At 37.2% G+C, this 18763-nt stretch overlaps 2 protein-coding genes and 1 long non-coding RNA gene across 11 annotated transcripts in view; 2 read left to right on the plus strand and 1 right to left on the minus strand.

Annotated features, from left to right (window-relative positions):
• The window catches only part of LOC143462294 (semaphorin-3C-like), a 26919-nt gene extending 24029 nt beyond the window's left edge, over positions 1-2890 (minus strand). Inside the window, exon 1 of one of the 2 annotated variants that reach the window (XM_076960394.1) lies at positions 2700-2890. The gene's annotated coding sequence lies outside the window, so the exon portion shown is untranslated. The remainder of the gene's footprint in view (positions 1-2699) is intronic. The other variant, XM_076960389.1, reaches the window with a different exon arrangement.
• The window catches only part of LOC143462295 (serine/threonine-protein kinase BRSK2-like), a 13145-nt gene extending 7619 nt beyond the window's left edge, over positions 1-5526 (plus strand). For 6 of the 8 annotated variants that reach the window (XM_076960395.1, XM_076960397.1, XM_076960398.1 and 3 more), the window contains 3 exons: positions 412-505; positions 4095-4181; positions 4484-5526. In XM_076960395.1, the coding sequence (XP_076816510.1) occupies positions 412-505; positions 4095-4181; positions 4484-4584 (282 nt within the window). In that variant the 3' untranslated portion in view covers positions 4585-5526. The remainder of the gene's footprint in view (positions 1-411; positions 506-4094; positions 4182-4483) is intronic. The other 2 variants (XM_076960396.1, XM_076960402.1) reach the window with 1 other exon arrangement.
• Positions 5527-10975: 5449 nt separating this feature from the next.
• On the plus strand, positions 10976-12211 carry LOC143463488 (uncharacterized). Its single transcript, XR_013118317.1, has 2 exons — positions 10976-11217; positions 11322-12211. It is a non-coding gene; the product is annotated as an uncharacterized LOC143463488 (long non-coding RNA).
• The last annotated feature ends 6552 nt before the right edge of the window (positions 12212-18763 follow it).

Consider the following 18763-nt stretch of genomic DNA (forward strand, 5'->3'; position numbering starts at 1 on the left):
GGAGGTATTTACGTCAGAACAACGTCACAATAAAACAATAGTGGGTGGAAGGAAGGTCACTTCCTGTCCCTTTCGTGTGATCAAGATGTAATATTCGCGTACAACGGAACTTTAGTATGTCCCTATCCTTTTCTGCATAGGATGGAAACTATTATTAGATTTTATGCTGCGCTAATGCATTTTACTGTGAGCACAATCGCTCGGGCAACTTTGCGGTTACCTAACAATACTTACAACAACAAGTGTTTTAATGCAACGATTCTATTACACCAGTTACTGCACGTCTGGCGCAAGCATTGTATACCTGCTCAGTGCTCACCGAGCATGGATTATTATCAGCACACGTAGAAGTATTTATTATACCTCAGAAATACCAATTAGTTCTGAACAGACTTTACATTTCCTTTTTAGACGTCGGCGACCACTGGCGGCAGTAGAGAAAAACAGCAATCATGGCGTAAAAGCTCACACGGAAGTTACCACGTCACATTTCAACTATTATCAGGTCGGTTTATGTTAATTTTCATGCGTCACAGGAACTTTGAACATACAGTGCAAACGCTGACTCACCTGCGCATTCCAGCAAGGATATGCATAATTTCATGTATTGGCGGCTAGTTAAGTGGGCGCGAAATGCAAAGTTCAGCCCAATTTCAAGAAGGTTTCAAAATGTTTCAAGTTACGCTTAACATCAACCGAAGAGATGGCGGCCGAGATATCAGCGTGGTATTGAATTAAAAGTCTTAACACAGTTGATAAGTCGATTGAATGAAAGTCTTAACACCTTGAAACGCAAACTATAATCTTAAACCTACGTTTTCCTACCACTTAGGTTTCGTCAAGCTGTCGTGTTGTTAGTATTTCGCTTTTTTTTTACGAACAATGATTGAAAATAGGAATTTCGCCAGGCTACATGCTTGCCTTGGGGTTTGGACAGTTTGCGACGATTTCCGTGACGATGAAAAAGCCTCTCCTTACTTTTCACAGCGTTTGGAATTATATGGAGAGTGTTACCCACCCAAATCATCACACCACAATGCTCCATTTGCTCTAAAAAGCCCAAGACTTAAATATAATTGATATCAAACACGACATTTTGACACGAACAGTACAAAGAATTATTTTTTCATTGCCTACAGTCCAAAAAGAAGACTTGTCTGTAGCGGGTTTACGGAATTATGACTACTGTTATTCAGACGGCGTAATTGCATATGGTCTTGTCACGTCTTAATAAAAATTCTCACGATTCTTTGAATTTTTGGCTACATTTGAACACGGTGGTTCATTCGGTTCAATTTCATGCAATTTTGTTTGGGTTTTGCATGGGGAATTTATTACCATTGTGTTTGCCCTAACGCTACGAATTTCGGTTCCGTGGTATCATTTGCACGTCTTCCAAAAATACCTTGCGGGTTTCACCAACTTGCAAGAAATAGCAGCTGCCTCATATCACGACAAAGTTGGTTTAGCAACGCGATAAACAACGTTGCTTCGTATACATATTGTCGATTTTCAACGCAAAACGTTTCCTAATTGCTTGTCGTTATAAATGGCGGTGCTGATAATCCCAAGGTAATTTAAATATTCAAAATTTAATTTTTACCCTAATGAAATGCTGCTAAGATTTAACGCTGTTGTTAAATTGTGTATCTATGTTCTCTACTATAAAGTACAGCTCCATGGCAAATGCTATACCCTCCAGAAACCGCTTAATACGTCGTTTATTGGTTGTCCACAAAGTTGGATGTTTTCTTATGTGTTTGATTGGCATTTTCGATGAAAAATCAATGACCCAAAGTCCCTGTTATTTGTCTTGTAAAAACTTTGAATAACAAGTTTACAGCACATTCATGTGTGGTTCCCAGGTTTTGCATGTCATTAGAAATTCACGTTCATTTCGTTGAGCATTTTACTCAGGAAGTAGTTGGAGTTTTATAATCAAGCTGCGTACAGATTTAACCTTATTTTTCTGGCAATATGGAAGGCGCCTACAGTGTTAGTTCTCACAGTCACAGGTTTGTATTGACTCTATACAAGTTACTTGCCGCCTAGATGCGGGCTACTCACACACTAGGAAGGCAACATTATGTCGTCATCCAAATCCTGGCAACCCTTCGAGGTGGCATTTTGACTGCTCTTGCATTGTCTAACACTCTAGCGGTCTAGCCAGTTACTTCGTCAATTTTGACTTGTTTCTCGATTTCCAGGGGAAACGAGGAAGCGACTTGCGTATTTTTACTTCGTGGGAAACTTTGAATTTTCGGAACCCGAATACGGCACCAGCGGTTTTAAAAGTCTCCTGAGTATTATTTGATCGTAAGCACTGTTGACAAACACTGCTTAGTCAAGCGAAAATTCTAATCTAACACATCCGCACACCACAGCCATTTTGAAACATGCGGCTGTGTGAGAGACTACAACACAATAACACCCTTATCCAATATACAGTACGTGATGCCGAAACAGTGATTCAACGTTATCGTGAAGACTGCCCCCAACAACGGATTTCAGCAACAAGAATATACATTACTATTAACCCAGTTTGGTTTCACAACAACAGCACACCAATTGCCTTTAACAATGTTCACGTACATTCGCGTAAAGAAAAATCACCCTGCTTATCCGTCTACTTTACAGTAAAGCTAAATACTGTACAAGTTAAAATCACTCAGAATGCGCCAGTACTATTACTTACTTACCTTTCCAGATCCTTGCTTTTTGGTCTCCTGATTATAAGATAGTACTTTTCGGCTTTTCCGTCCTGCCAGCGCTCATGTAAGTTCAAGTATCGTGCAAACTCCGGCAACCCTATTTGTAGCTTGATTGTATTGCTTTACTCTACTTGTGGTTTTTATACGTCACTAATGACGCATCTTCCTGTAAAACAAAAAACGTCAATGACGACTTGCTGTACCTTGGTTTGATTGACATGCTAATGCAAGAAACGGGTCTCTAAAAACCTGCTTTCTACCAACTATCGACTACACAACACTGCTATGTTTTGTAGCACTGTACTTTTACCATATCGGTCATATCGCTTCCGTTCATGCGTGTGTATAATTATAGTATCATATGATAAATTGCAATGGGTACTTCATGCGAGCTCTCTTTCGGTTTTGCTCACTGCTATACTGGAAAAGCGACTTTGCGTTACGCTTACCCATTATCTAGAATCTAGATCTTTAACATTAGGAAGCCATATACTAAGAGTAAAGTGTTAAGATCTCTGTTTTCCGAGAAAGAGCAACGTTTGGTTAAGTTTTCCCTGTAAGTCTTTCTCGAGCTGAGCATCAGCTAACTTTAGGGAAAGTGTTTCGAAATTGGTAATAATGATTTACTGTCATTAATTTCAATCAAGCCTGTCTATTGGTTCTATAACTGCTCATAATACGCTACACACAAGGTCACATCCCCTGAATTCTTGCTACCGTTTGGTCGTTTCGTTCCTTTTACATTGAATGTAAAATGCTGAACGCTTGACAAACACGAGGTTCGTTAGAAAATACCGCCACAAATTCGTAGTAGGAAATTACGGCACGTCACATCCTTATTTTGTGTCATTGTTACAACAAACTCAGTTGTATGTAACTGAAGTTTGCTTTGCTGCTCTCAAAGGGGGTGACTGGGTTAAGTGGGGTTAAGGCCGCTAGTTAACCCATTTACCTAATTACTTTCTTGATAAACCACTCACGTTAATTGACCTTTAAATATGGAGTAATTGCTCAGTACATTGAAAATAGATGAAAGCCGTCTTGTGGGTAATTTTACAAAATTTGAAACTACTTGAAAGAGTTTGAAAGCTTCAGTGCCGCTCTGAACGCATATTTGTGTATTGTTTCTTGAAAATTGTCCCCTATTGTGGCCTAGAATTTGGTACAGATTTTGTTTCGTTTTAACGATATGCTGGCTTATGTTAATTACTGATATTGTCATATTCATTATATTACAAATGATCGGTGGACTTGTTCACGTACAGTGGACAAATGCACATACATCATAACATTACATAACAGTTAGCACATAGATCACATTACGTCATTACACTACTCAAGACCAGTCTAGAGTTTTAAATTCTGAGCTCTTGCTTTCTGCAGGCCCTCATCGACGTTTCAAACGCGTAATGGAACTTATACAGACACAGCTTTCTGCTCACACGTTTGTTCCACAAAGCAAGCCAGAAGGTAATTAAATTATTCTGTTAAAAAGAATGATGTTTCACTGCTAGCTTCCGCTGATTATTATGATTATTAGTGTACTGCTACTTAAATTACCTAGATCACGTAGCGTGCTGCGTAAACATTACCGCGAAGGCTAGTGTCTGATGCCGTTAAGTATAAACCTTGCCTTAGCACACCAATATCACTAAAAGCCTGATCCGACGAGGAGATAAATTATGTGTTAAAATCTTTAATTTCCCTGCTCAAATTTCCTCACTTATAAACTGGTAGTTATTTGCATTGTTTACGAATTTTTTTCACCGAAGCAGGTGACATTAGCGCCTACTCACGTGAGCTGCAGCAGTTATGTACGTCTGCCGCCAACATGCACAATGATGTTTTTACTTACAAGTCGAAAGGAAAATGAGTTGCTAACGCCATCTGCCGATAGAAACTTCTTGGTTTATTTTGCTTAGAATCCACATTACGGCTTTCCTTTTTCCCGTGTATATTGTTCACAAATGAATTTACAATCAGATCAGTTTTTGCGTTTGTTTTATTTAGTACTGATCCAGTATCTTCACTTTTGCATATAGATCCATAACTAGTGTTCAAATTTTCTCAAATAGAACTGTGCAATACCACCAGGTCATAGCCTAAATTGCCAACTGACGACTCACTAATCGTTCGTTATTACGGTTCTGCGTTCTTCAACTACCGTGTATTTACGTTGCTTTTAATCATCGTTTTGTTGTTTTCTATTTTCACTTAGTTGTTCCTTGATGGTTTCCTAATTCTATTTGAATAAGTTTTTAACGAAAGTGTAATACTACCAACCATGGTGATACAGACCCTCTTTAAATCTTGGTGTTTCTTAGTTCAATTTTATCTTGCCCGGTAGCTCATTATATTGAATATGACTGTACTGTGTTTTAATTGCGTGGTGTTTTATTTATTTTGCACATTTTATCATCTGTTTTTGCACGGTTTTCAACAATTTTGGTAGTGTTTCGGTCCAATACAATATCTTACCTATTTCCGAATTAACTACTTTGAACCTTCTTTTAACTTCCACACACTGTCACTCACCTTCAAAGTTTTACATACCCTGTGTTTTCCGCATTGCTTTTAATTGATAAGCCACTTACTCGTTTTTTTGCCAAGTGCGTACTGCAGTGTACACTGTGTCCGCTTAACGTGCAATTTTGATCAAGTCGTTTTTATCTTGCTGCTCAAAAAATCGCTCCTCTTCAATCAGAACAATTAAGCAATCGGTTTAATTTTGTCGCTGTGATGCTCATATGGTGTCGTGTATAATATTTGTTCATATGTGGTTGTGGTATGTCGAGTAGAAGCTGACGATAGTGACGCCTTTGGTGTGCTTTTCTTGGTAATAATGATCATTGATTAGTTAATGGGGAATTTTGAGGCCACAAATAAGAACCAAGTACCTACAGGATAAGTCTAAAGTTATCGGTTTGTCTTCATTCAACAATATGACACCAGAAACTTCATCACGTAAAAGAAAAGCAAGAACAGCTATAAGACCTGTAAGTGTGTCTTCACGCCGAGTTTCGTGCAAATGCTCTTGATTTAGTCATAGTCAACGCAAACCAGGTGGTGGTTTGTACATACTGGAACCCGCATTGTACGCAATCATTCAATTTACTTGAACAAAATAATCTCTTTGATAAGTAAGTAGTTGAACCATTTTACTAAAAGCGATTTTAATTTTACTTGGACGGACTATGCGAAGTTTTATTTGTGTGTTTTGACAGGAAACTTTTCCATTGCTGCCACTGCTGATTTGGCAGTTGGCACATCAAGCGAGTGACCACTGACAAGTATACGGTGGTTCCTTCAGCTCAACAAAATTATTCTTTGGGACAAAATGTTTTTTGGAAACCGACAAATATATTTTAAACCTCCAAAATGATTTTGCGGTTCATTTATTTTTATTTACAAAGTCACAAAATAGTTTCATCACTCAAAAGATATTTTTGCTTTTTTAAATATTTTGCTAATCCTAACATATTTCTTACATCCAACATATTCACTAAAATATTTGCATTATTTTTGCAAAAAATAGTTTGGTCGTTAAAAATATTTTAATAGCACTAAAAACCGCTGCAAATAATAGTTTGTAACATCCCAAAATGTATTTTTAAATCGCGAATTATTTTACTGCTAATAACACTACGTAACAAAATTCAAAAAAATTTTTGTTTGGCTACATTTATTAAGTGTATCTGTATGATTTTCAAGCGCTGATTTCAAAAATGCTATCAGTTTTTTTCTATCATCAATCGTTTTCAAAATACAAAAATTTCCGTTTTTTGTGATTTTCCATTAACTGTAGGTATTTTATGCGGTTATGATCTGTGTCTGTCAGCACTATCATGTTGTAAATGGGCGTCCTATTTACTTGAGAAAGTGAATGGGAGTGGGAGTTTGAAATGCAGACGAATGTGCTTTTATTTCTTATCTCAGTTTTCATTTTATCTCAGCCTGTTAAATTCAGTATAGTCTCATTAGAAAGTCATGTTTAGTGTTTACAGAGAGAAGTATGCCATATAATTACATTTTGTAGAGTTAAGTATTGTGTAAATCTTAGATTCAGTTCATCTTTTAAATAGTAGAAATCAAAATGTCTAGTAGAGAGTGAAACAATTTAAGTAAGAGGAATAGGCACTTGGAGTTTTCTGTCTACTTTGACGTTTTTGAAGACCTTTGCTATTGCAAAGATGTGGAAGGCCTGTTTTGTGCTGTTGGAATAGATCATGATCATACTCAGTGGCGGCGTTTCATTGACAGTTCTACCAAAAGTCTTAAAGCAGTGTTACTTCACAATGGCAACATATACCCCTCAATTCCACTTGCTTATTCCTTACAGATGAAAGAAGATTATGAAAACGTCAAGCAACTGCTCATTAAAATCAATTACACTCAGTTTAAGTGGTATGTTTGTGGTGACTTTAAAATGTTGGGAATTTTGCTTGGTCTGCAGGGTGGTTACACAAAATACTCTTGCTTTCTGTGCTTGTGGAATAGTAGAGCTGACGGTGAGCACTATGAGAAAATTAATGGCCGACACGGGAAAAACTAAACCCAGGAATGTACAACGTTATTAGGGAACCTCTTGTAAGCCGGGAAATAGTTTTACTGCCTCCACTTCATATCAAATTAGGTCTGGTAAAACAGTTTGTCAAAGCTTTGGATTTTCAAGGACAAGTTTTTCAAGAAATCTGTCCAATGTTTCCCAGACCATCACTTACCAAAATAAAAGGAGGAATATTTGTTGGTCCTCAGATAAACACAATGTTAAAGTGTAAAAGCTTGGAAGAAAAAATGAATGAAACAGAAAAAGAAGCGTGGCAAGCATTTCGAGGTGTGTTTGAGATGAATTTTTGGGAAATAAAAGGGACAGAAATTACAAAGAGTTGGTGGAGAAACTGATCAAAAGTTACCAAAACATGGGTTGTCGCATGTCTGTCAAACTTCATTTTTTATGTTCGCATCTGGATTTTTTTCAAGAAATTCTAGGTGGCTTCAGTGAGGAGCACGGTGAGAGACTTCATCAGGATATTGAGCCAATGGAAAAACGATAAAAAGGCCGCTGGGATAGTGTAATGATGGGAAACTACATTTGGTCTTTAGTAAGGCAAGACAGGAGTAGTCATAAAAGAAAAACTCGCTCAAAAGTACATTTTTGAACGACTCTTACTGTTTGACAAAACTATGTTACATTTATCTTCAAGCCTTCATTATTAACGTTTTTAAACTAGTTTTTTCGTTTAATAAACCAAACAGAACCTTGATGTGGAGCTAAAATCTACTGCAAGAGTAGAACACGATTTTCTGTACTTACAGCTATATCAAAATTTGAATATCTCAAAAAGTAACGATGGTACGAAAAAACTAACTGGATTTTTGAACTCAGCACCCAAAAATACATAAAGGGGCATTAAAAAAAGTAGCCAAACAAAAATTGTGTTACGTAGTGTAATAAATGTTTCCCTATGTCAAAATATATTTGCAAGGGATTCGGGTCATGGTTCCTTATCATTATGGTGAGGTTTGAGTTAATTAAGTGCTCTTTGTTTACTCTATTTACTTTATACTGTAATTGTTCAACGCATTATTTTCTGCATTGTAGAATGTAGATTTTTAGGTTTATTAAAACCTGGAATAACCTGTTGATTGAATCCCTCTAAGGTTGCTTTCCCAACTTTATAGTTTTTTTTAATGTAAATCTGCCAATAGTTTCAGTTTGTTGTAAAACTATGGCAGCGAAATATTCAGTAAAAGACTATTTCTTCATGCAGGTATCGATTATGTAGCTTAATTTCACTCTGAACTGTGCTTACTTCAGGAAGTAAGCCTATTTGATCCATTGTAGAGACTGGAAGATTTATACAATTTTATCAAGAGTCAAGTTTCTGTGTCGTCATTTTATTTATGAAAGGCAAATAATTTATAGATTTTCAGTTTTAATTTGCTGGAATCCTTTCCATTTAAACATACACTTCTTTACATCTCAACAATTCCAATCACGTCACTCCCAAAATGTTTAAAAATGACATAACATCACGTTTTGACGTAAGCGCAACTACTTTTCTATTGTGACTCAGCTTTTAAAGTTCTAACGACTTTCGTTTGATTGTTTGCAGAATAGTCTTACTCTAGCCTCAGAGTTTACTTTGGTTCCAACTTGAGTCCATTGATGAAAGGCGAAGATGTTCAGAAAGAGACAGCATTCGATAATCTCTGCTTTCCCGAAATGGCAAACAAAGCGTTAAAAGGTACACGACTTCAAATCGCACTTACGCACGTGTTTTCTGTATCGTGTACAATATAGATACTCAACATTTGTAAGATTTTGGTGCTGCCTATTTCATCTATTTTAGTAGCGCTACAGTCTGGCTTAATACAATTTGATGACAAAGCGAGGACTTCTTAAACTGTAACAGAAAATGATTTGAGATGACGTTGAAAGAATTTCTTGTGACTGCAGTATACAAATATGTAGGTGCAAGTAGTCGGTTATAGCCAAGTTGCATGCAAAAATTTGTAAACTGCAGTACATATCTCGTATTTAAGATACGTGCTGTTGGATAGATACCTACGTCTGGTAGTACGATGGTGCACGTATGATAAGGTATAAAATATCAAAACTGTAAAACATACTTCTTGTTTAATTAAACCTACCAGTCGCCATCCAAAAAAGTATTTTTACGAACTAGTCAAAAGAAATTCAAGGAGTCATAAAATTCTCTCTCTCTCTCTCTCTCTCTCTCTTCTCAAACTCCCTTCCTTGTGATATAACCAAGCCATCGCAGTATCATAAACATTTTCCAAAGCAAGTTACGGTTTTGCAAGAACTGATTGTATATAGACAAGAACTTTTACCGAAATACCGTTTTGAAATATGAATCATTTAATTTTAAAGTAATAAAATTGTATTAACTCTACATTTGTTAATTGAATTAATAATGATATACCTTCATGTGTTAATAACCATAAACTATAGTAAATTAATGTTTAAATTTGTGTAAAGGTGAGGAACTGGTAGTCAAATAAGAATTCAAGACATTTTTCAACTATAAAAATTCAAACTAAATAATAAAAGATCTCATGCCAAGTAGATGATGTTCTGAATTGAAAGAGAAAAGACGTAGCCTCGTTTTTATTCATATCCAAATAAAATCACCGTAAAAATTTCTTGCTTCACTTTTCGTAGTATATTCAGACTCTGTAAACCAAAAAAAACTTATTCATTGTTCAAGAAGCAGAAACTTTCAACAATTTCGCTCAAAGCTTCGAAGAAATGCTTTATCAATCTGAGCTTGTTACGCAGCAGTCCGATGAAGACGCGAGTTGATCCGAGGTGGTATTGATCAAGTTTAAGACAGCTTGAAATAAAGTCTTAATTTATATAAGAGCTTGGTTTAAGCAAAAAAGCGGGTATATTCTAGAATCCAAACATATAGTTTAAAAAACGATTGAATCTCGATTTGAACAATTGTTTTTATCGCTTAAGACGATAACATGCTTATTTGTTGCAGAGTTGGATGTGATTAAGCTATAAATGCTGATTTGCTAACTTTGATTTGCGGTATGATTTCTCAAGGTGTATATTAACTACTCTGGAACACTTTAATAAAGATGATTGGAATTTTATGCAGATGAAATTCTTTTGTGAGTAGTTTGCGTTTTATGATTTTTTTGATTCTTTTCTCTCTTTTAGTGTGAAATTTGAAAATTAAGCATTGTATAAATAACATTTTTATTGAATTCCCTTTAATTGATTTTAACATTCCACACGTCCATGTGACGCCGAGGGCAGAACACGATAATTAATTCGGATCTTTTTAAAATTCTTTCGAACACGTGTTACTCTATATAAAGGGATTTAACAGATAAACGGCCAAATTGACGGATTTTTATCACGTAAAGTCAGCAGGTGTCAAGGTATTGCAGGTAAAGTAGTCAAACGATTGTTTCTCAGATGAAGTAATTTTTACTTCATTTCCATTGTGTTTGAGTGACTTGTTCATAAATTCCGACTTTAGGGATTTGTAGTGTTCGAGCTATAGAAGCGACTCTGTATAGTTTAGAAAGGGCAGCTTACTACAATGACTACTGTTTATATACCGTCGATGAATGTAACCAGGCTTTCACACATCACTGGTTACATATAAAATGTACGGAAAGTTTTTGTTATGACCTGACGATATTGTTTCACAAAATGCTGGGAATGTGGTTTGATCGGTTTCAACTAATTTGAGAATAAATACTTGAGTATACGGTAAAGTTTTCGTTTTTAACTTTTCCATAGCGATTGTGGTGAAGTGATGATAATTTCCAAACTGTATACTTCAGTGAATTTCACAATTGGAATACCTCTTCCACACTGGTAAAGGTGACCGTTTTGAAAAGAGTGCAATCGTCAACGGTCACCGTGATGAATCCTGTCGCGATGATGCAACAGTGTCCAGTGGGGATCGGTTTCTACAAACAGTGAAAGTTTACTTGTGAATTAAAATGAAGAAATAGAACGGTGAGTTGAATTGCAGTTCTGCTTTCAAACTTTAATTTTCTGTAAACACTGCTTGTGGTTTGACATCACGTACGTAATTACTTCATATTTCGTTCCGGAAGCAGATCTTTATGCAAGCCTGATTTGATTAGGGGGTAGAAGCGACCTTCAATTTCCTCACGAACCGTTCGGAACCTGATCACCAATTCATAAAAAGAAACAAAACCTTCCCGTTTGCTTAGGTTGTTGATGGCTGGTACGTATGGGTGGTTTCATCTTGGTGTTTGTTGTAATGGTTGATTCCCCAAGGAAAATAGTTCCAGTATTTTCAGCAATTCACTATTGAATTGTTACGAAAATGCCACCTGTAAACAATGTTGTCCCTGTTTAAGTGTCGTATTCTGTCCTTGCATGGGTGTTAATTTTATTTTTAGCTATTGGGTAATTACTGCCCACGAAAACTTTTCATATAAGTTCAAGTATTTTTAGCAATCGTATATTGATTTTGCTCAAATACCAACCTGTGATATGTATCGGTGTTTTAATTTTGCGGATAATTGTATATAGTTGCTGTCGTCCGCCACTGTCCATTAACTGCTTGTACATAATATTTTAGTGTGTTTAATATTTCATAACCACCTGTGTCTCCAGCCATCTTACGATCTTTCCTTTGCTTAAGTATTACTGCCACCACAAGAAAGCGCTTGTGGATATGTACTTTATTGATTATAAGTGTTTGCCGCCATCAGGCTAAGTGATATCTTTGTACTTCTTGTGCGTTAAAAATTAAGAAACGAGATTATTATCAGGAATTTTGTGTTTTAAAACTGTTTTGCCGCCATCATAACGTTACTTTTGCATACTGTGATGCTCGTTTAATATTTGTAAATACTTTCCCAATGTCAGCCAACTGCTGTTCAGTTTGTATTAAATTGTGCAAAGTTTCTGCCTTCAGGTAAAGACCGAATCCTTTTACTTGCTTGCTGTGAATTTGAATAAAACCTCCGTCAGCAGATTTCTCGTTTTTGCTTGATACGACTTGGAAGTAATTCCCCAATATGTTGCTGTACTCTATAAACAATTAAGCATTTTCATTTGCAAAGGTAACTAGCAAGTAATGAACCAACGTAGAATATGTCAAGGTTATAAGATCAGGGGTGTCCAACCCGTGGCCCGCGGGAAGATTCTGACAGGCCCGCGGTCGGCTCACGATGATGCAACTCAATTAAGTTCGATACCTAGCTGTGTCACCGTAGTACTGCTCTAAAGCAAAGACTCAAATTCGGGCCAAACCACAAATAAAAGAATTAAAATAAAGACATCATTTTGGTAGCGCTCACACACCAGCGCAATAATTGGGGTTCGAGCTGCGGGAGATTAGTCTCAGTTTAATTCTTTCAAAGACTTTTCCTAGACCGAGGATAAATGTTCTGAAAAAAGATGTTATATTCTGAGTCGGTCGATATTGTTTTGTTGATAGATGCTCCAAGATGTTTTGAAGAAAGGACCTTGAAGCTAAGGACGTGTAAAAGCTGTAAAAGATATTACCTATACCCTCTTTTATACTGGTGCTCGCAATTTATCTTTTTCTTGTGTTTGCTGCTCGAAATCTATGCTGTAATAAATGAACATGAACCAGCATAGCCGGTAATGTTCTCAGTATAATGGAGCCAGACGAATGCACTTTCACAACTTTCACTTGATCAAACTTCGAAAATCATGAAGCTGAATGGTTGCTAATACACATTGCCATTGCAGCGTGTGACAAAATTAAACACATTTGAAGTATGTTTTATGAAGAATAATTTTGTACTTCATTCGTGTGTGAGCATCTTCTCAATATTCCATCCACTTTAAAATTACGTACTTCGTCGATTTCGACTTCTAGTGGACAGTTTTAATTTCAAGCAATTTGATATTAAAAAATAAAAAAAAATAAATAAAAATTGTCTAACAATTGAAACCCACATGAAGGCTAGGTTATATACCTTTGCATTTGAACATGACTTTAAGCTTGAAGAAATGTCACGGTACGTTATTTCCAAAGAATATTTCTCGCTGCTGTCACATGATCAGTTGGGATTCCCCTCGGGAGTTTCCCTATTTTTAGAACTTGTCTTGAAATTAGGTACTTTCCCTGCTTTTAGGACTTAGCTAGAAATTAGGTGCTTTCCCTACTTTTAGGACTTAGCTAGAAATTAGGTGCTTTCCCTACTTTTAGGACTTGGCTACAAAATAGGTGCTTTCCCTACTTTTAGGACTTCGCTAGAAATTAGGTGCTTTCCCTTCGTCACGTGATCAACCAAATTTCCCATGGGAGTTTCTCTATTTTCATTTTCTGCCGAGAAGTTACGTGCTTTTTTACAGTCACGTTACAAAGCACTGTACATAATACACATAACGACGTAGTTGGAAAACTCGCGTTGACGCAAATGTCAGGTTTCAATCAACCCCTTCTTATGGTGAATGCGATTTTTAGGACAAGCAAATTGACCAGTGAGCAAAATGCATCTTATAACACGCCTGGTACGTCAGCTGTTTTGACATCCGCCGGAAATCTAACCGCCACTTCTACAAGCAAATATTACTAGAGGGTTCTTCAATTTTCGCTAAACGATATTAGTTAGATTAGTAGGCCTATTGACTAGGACTCACTCTTGCATTTGCTGTTAAAATCATTTTGGTAAGAAAGTTTGCACTTTATTTCCAAAAACAAACACGTAATGATTATGCAATAAAAAGAAGAAAAAAAACAAAATATGGAGGAACATGCTCTCTGTAAACAAGTTCGAAAATCAGTGAAAATAAAATGCATTTGCACACAGTAGTGTAGAGGAAGCACAAACGTTAAAAATAAAAAATATAAGGCAGTTTGACCTTCAACACCAGCTCATTTGCAAAAGTCTGATAACGATTGAGTTGTCGAGTTGGAGCTTTAACAGTAAGCGGTTAAAACGGTTAAAACTTCATGTTAAAACGGTTCGGTTAAAACAACAGTAAATTAAGTCCGTAGCTGTGGTGGTCCTCGACTGCCGCTGGCTAGCTACAACCAAAGTATAACGTTCACTCCAATTCTAGAATCTAGAAAGAGTTAACCCGTGAAATTAATTTCTCCAAATTAATGTTCAAAGAAGAAATCTTATAATAGCATACAGTGGAAGCTCGTTAACTCAATTTTACTTAAAACGAAAGTTTGAATAACGTGAGTAACTTTACCAGTCCCTGCAACGGTGTAACTAAACTAATTCAACCAGCTTTGGATAATTTGAAGTAATCTAATCAGCCTCTTCATTTTCGAGTTAACAACAAGGTTCTTCTGTTTTGTTACAATGATGTTTTGAATGAAGATAACCGTGAAGTGATTCATCATCTATGGAAAATGTTCTACTTTATTTCTTCAATAATTTTAATTTTTTCAATTTATCCATAAATCGCTTTCTAATGCAAGCATGTGACAAAACAACCAGTTGTAACAAGCAGACAGTTCAAGACCCACGTTTTAGGGTTTTAATAACTTAAAATAGAACACATCTAAAAAAAATAAAACAGTTATTGTAGTATGGCGAAGTTAAGTTGTTGTTGCATTGTTACGTTGCTGCGTTGTTGACTCCTTGTCTCAGAAGGCTGCTATTTCTGTTGTCTGTTACCTTCGCTCATATATTAAAATAAATGAAGACGAGCTTCTTAGTTCAACCTTTACTCGAGCGTATGTCCTGCGCGCAGACAGTGCAAAAACGAATGGCGAGGTAAACCGCACATGCTGTGCTGAAATCAACACTTGCTGGGAGCATCGCGAGTGCACCAAATCAAACAAACACCCAACGGCCGCTACATAGGCTACATCTTTCCTTCCCGGCAAGAGTAAAAGAGGGGCGGGAAGCGATGAGGAAAAACATAATACGAACTAATAAAACAAAACTGCGATCTAACAAAGCACAATTCACATATTACAAATTTGGGATTATTGGCCATTAGTGAGACTGGCAATTAAGGCCGTTAAAATCATGGCAATTAGGGCCATTACGATAACACAATCGGCAATATAACGCTATTACACGTAACACCAGATCGTGCAGGTTTTTATCAAATTTTGTCTGTTACCTTCGCTCATATATTAAAATAACTGAAGACGAGCTTCTTAGTTCAACCTTTACTCGAACGTATGTCCTGCGCGCAGACAGTGCAAAAGCGAATGGCGAGGTAAATCGCACGTGCAGTGCTGAAATCAACACTTGCTGGGAGCATCGCGAGGGCGACAACCAGCGACAAACAAACACCCAACGGCCGCTACAGTAGTACGCGTACATTTGACATCATTCATAATACACATCATTCTTTTCCCATGCATCTACTGATGAACTCGAATCCATATAGAGAAGATAGCACAGGGAAGTATTAGCCACGTAACGGTTTGGTAATTTCACAACGATGGAGCTCTACACAAACACCTTACTTATAGTTATAGATGTGATATAACAAAGATATAACAATCACCCCTCCAATATTTATGCTAAGTATTTTCAAAAACTTTCATAATTCAGTCCTTCCGGTGGGCGCCGTATGCGTGATCATTGGCGCAGCTGGGAGTTGTCATCTGCACGGTTTTGTCGTGTTCAATTCGTAGCAGGATGCTGTCGAGTCTCATTCGTTACGCTATCCGTGTTAGGAGTACTTTAATACCTATTTGATTCTTCCTTGGTGCTCTCGCGGGGGTCGACGTGGACTTGTGGTGAACCTAATTGAATGTAAAGCTTCTAAAATAACAGATTCCCATTGCGTTATGGGTAAATTTTGCAACTTCAATAGTTTTCCAAACAATGGAGTTATAAAGTTCGCATTGATCGTTTCCTTTAGGCTTGTTCATAGAAGTTCGACTTCTAGAAATACCTTTGTTGTGAAGAAATGATCGTAATTCTCGCGACATGACCGCCATCCCTTGGTCGGAATGAATGCAGTTTGGTAGTCTGACGATAGAAAACAACTGGTTTAGACAAATCACTACTGTTTTGGCCGTAAAGTTACTGCAGAGAAAAGCGGAAGGGAAGCGTAAGTATTCGTTAATAACGGTAAGCAAGTACCTGTTTCTTTAGGAAATAGAAAAACTGCATATTCTACGCCCAGGCGTTCAAACGGTTGAGTTGCTTTGATGAGTGGCACGTTTCTTGGTTTGTAGTAGCGGGGATTCACTCGAGCGCAACAACTGGCATGAAGTAGTCAATTTTCTAAGATCCTCAACAAAATATGTAAGTCTTTACTGCTAATGAACTGAACCATCTTTGTCATCCCCGGATGACTCAGGGAATTAGGCATTTCAAGAATTTCCTATCTACAACCGCTGCAAAGTATGATCTACTTAACACATCAGGAACTGCGTTTGAATTTTTTATAGACGAAGACCGGTGAACAGCACAATTGTTTTGGAGGTTTAAAATTTATTTATTGTTTTCCTAAAAATGCTTTGGGTGAGTCGGAGTAGTCAAAGTATAAGACGTCACCATAGTGTCTGCTTTGGTTAACCTTAACCGCGCATTTTCAAGGTTGCGTTTACAGGGTGCAGAAAGATACTCGGCACTGGGTAAAACCTGGACACGACGCAATCCGCGGATCGTCCATGGACGGTTGAAAATGGACGATTTTTGCGTAAGCGTCCATGGATGTTTTTACGCAAAACCGACGTTTTCCCTTAGTCGTCCATGGACGGTTGTTGAAATAGGGTTAAATCAGTTCTTTTTTAACAAAGCGTCCACGGGTGGTTTTTAGGATAAGTTTAAAGCAGTGTTTTCGAGATTGTCCATGGACGGTTGAAAATGGACGATTTTTGCGTAAGCGTCCATGGACGATTTTAGAAAAAGCTTAAATAGCGGATAAGGGAAAGCGTCCATGGACGATTTTAGGAAAAGCTTAAATAGCGGATAGGGGAAAGCGTCTATGGACGATTTTAGGAAAAGCTTAAATAGCGGATAAGGGAAAGCGTCCATGGACGATTTTAGGAAAAGCTTAAATAGCGGATAGGGGAAAGCGTCCATGGACGATTTTAGGAAAAGCTTAAATAGCGGATAGGGGAAAGCGTCCATGGACGATTTTAGGAAAAGCTTAAATAGCGGATAGGGAAAGCGTCCATGGATGATTTTAGGAAAAGCTTAAATAGCGGATAGGGAAAGCGTCCATGGACGATTTTAGAAAAAGCTTAAATAGCGGATAGGGAAAGCGTCCATGGACGATTTTAGGAAAAGCTTAAATAGCGGATAGAGGAAAGCGTCAATGGACGATTTTAGGAAAAGCTTAAATAGCGGATAGGGGAAAGCGTCCATGGACGATTTTAGGAAAAGCTTAAATAGCGGATAGGGGAAAGCGTCCATGGACGATTTTAGGAAAAGCTTAAATAGCGGATAGGGGAAAGCGTCCATGGACGGTTGTTGAAATAGGCTTAAACCAGTTCTTTTGCACCAAAGCGTCCATGGGTGGTTTTTAGGATAAGTTTAAAAAGTTTAAAGCAGTCCATGGATGGTTGAAAATGGACGATTTTTGCGTAAGCGTCCATGGACGCCTTTAGGATAAGCTGAAATAGCGAATATGATGAAAGTGTCCATGGACAGTTATTGGTTTCGAGATCGTCCATGCCCCATGGACACTTAAGAATGGCCGATTTTTGCGTAAGCGTACATGGACGATTACAGGATAAGCTGAAATAACGGATATGAGAAAAGTGTCCATGGACAGTTTTGGGATAGGCTAATTAGTGGATATGATGTAAGCGTCCAAGCATGAACAGTTTTGGGGTCATATGCTGAAATGATGGGACATGCAAAGAGTAGACCTCGGTGGGTTTGGGATAGACATAAAAGATAGCCTAAATTGACCAGCAAAAGACAGAATGGGTAAACCTTGTTCATCATATAATATATTAACTTAGGCAGATTTAACCATCATTGCATACAGTTTAGTTGGTATTATAAGTTGCAACTATTTTACCAGTGTAGTTAAACTATTTCGAACTGGGCAGCGGCAGATATCAGATTTTGGAGAAGTTTATTTTCAGTTTTACTGTGGTCTAGGCCAAATTTTGAACTATTTACTTTTAGCTTGATACTTCAACACGACCATGATGATCTCTATCGTCGGTTCTTCGCATGACTTAAACCTGGCTCTGATTCCAAATCATTCAATCCCCTGTTTACAAAGCTAGCCTTTGTGCAGTTTTTTTTGTGACATATTTTTTATTGGTTTTTACATCATATTGCCCAAATTTCAAACTTTTTTCCAGTTTAAATAAAAAGACCTAGCGTCGTTAATGCATTGCAGCTGAGTATCGAACACAAGCCATGCACAAAGTTTGCTCAATTGTTTCAGATGTTACTCTATGTTTCTACATTCAGATAAATGTCTACGAGCACACAGGTCCAGCAGTGCATAGTTTTATTTTTGTATAGTTCCTATTCTACAACCAAAAAACCATACATAAAAATTACTTAACTCAAACACAACTAGAAAATTTAAAATCACTTTTAAAATTCTAGGTGTTTTAATTTTGCACTCGTGGTTCCAAAATACTTTTTTCAAGGAATTA

The sequence above is a fragment of the Clavelina lepadiformis genome, chromosome 6 (genome assembly GCF_947623445.1).
Source record: "Clavelina lepadiformis chromosome 6, kaClaLepa1.1, whole genome shotgun sequence".
Classification (NCBI taxonomy): domain Eukaryota; kingdom Metazoa; phylum Chordata; class Ascidiacea; order Aplousobranchia; family Clavelinidae; genus Clavelina; species Clavelina lepadiformis.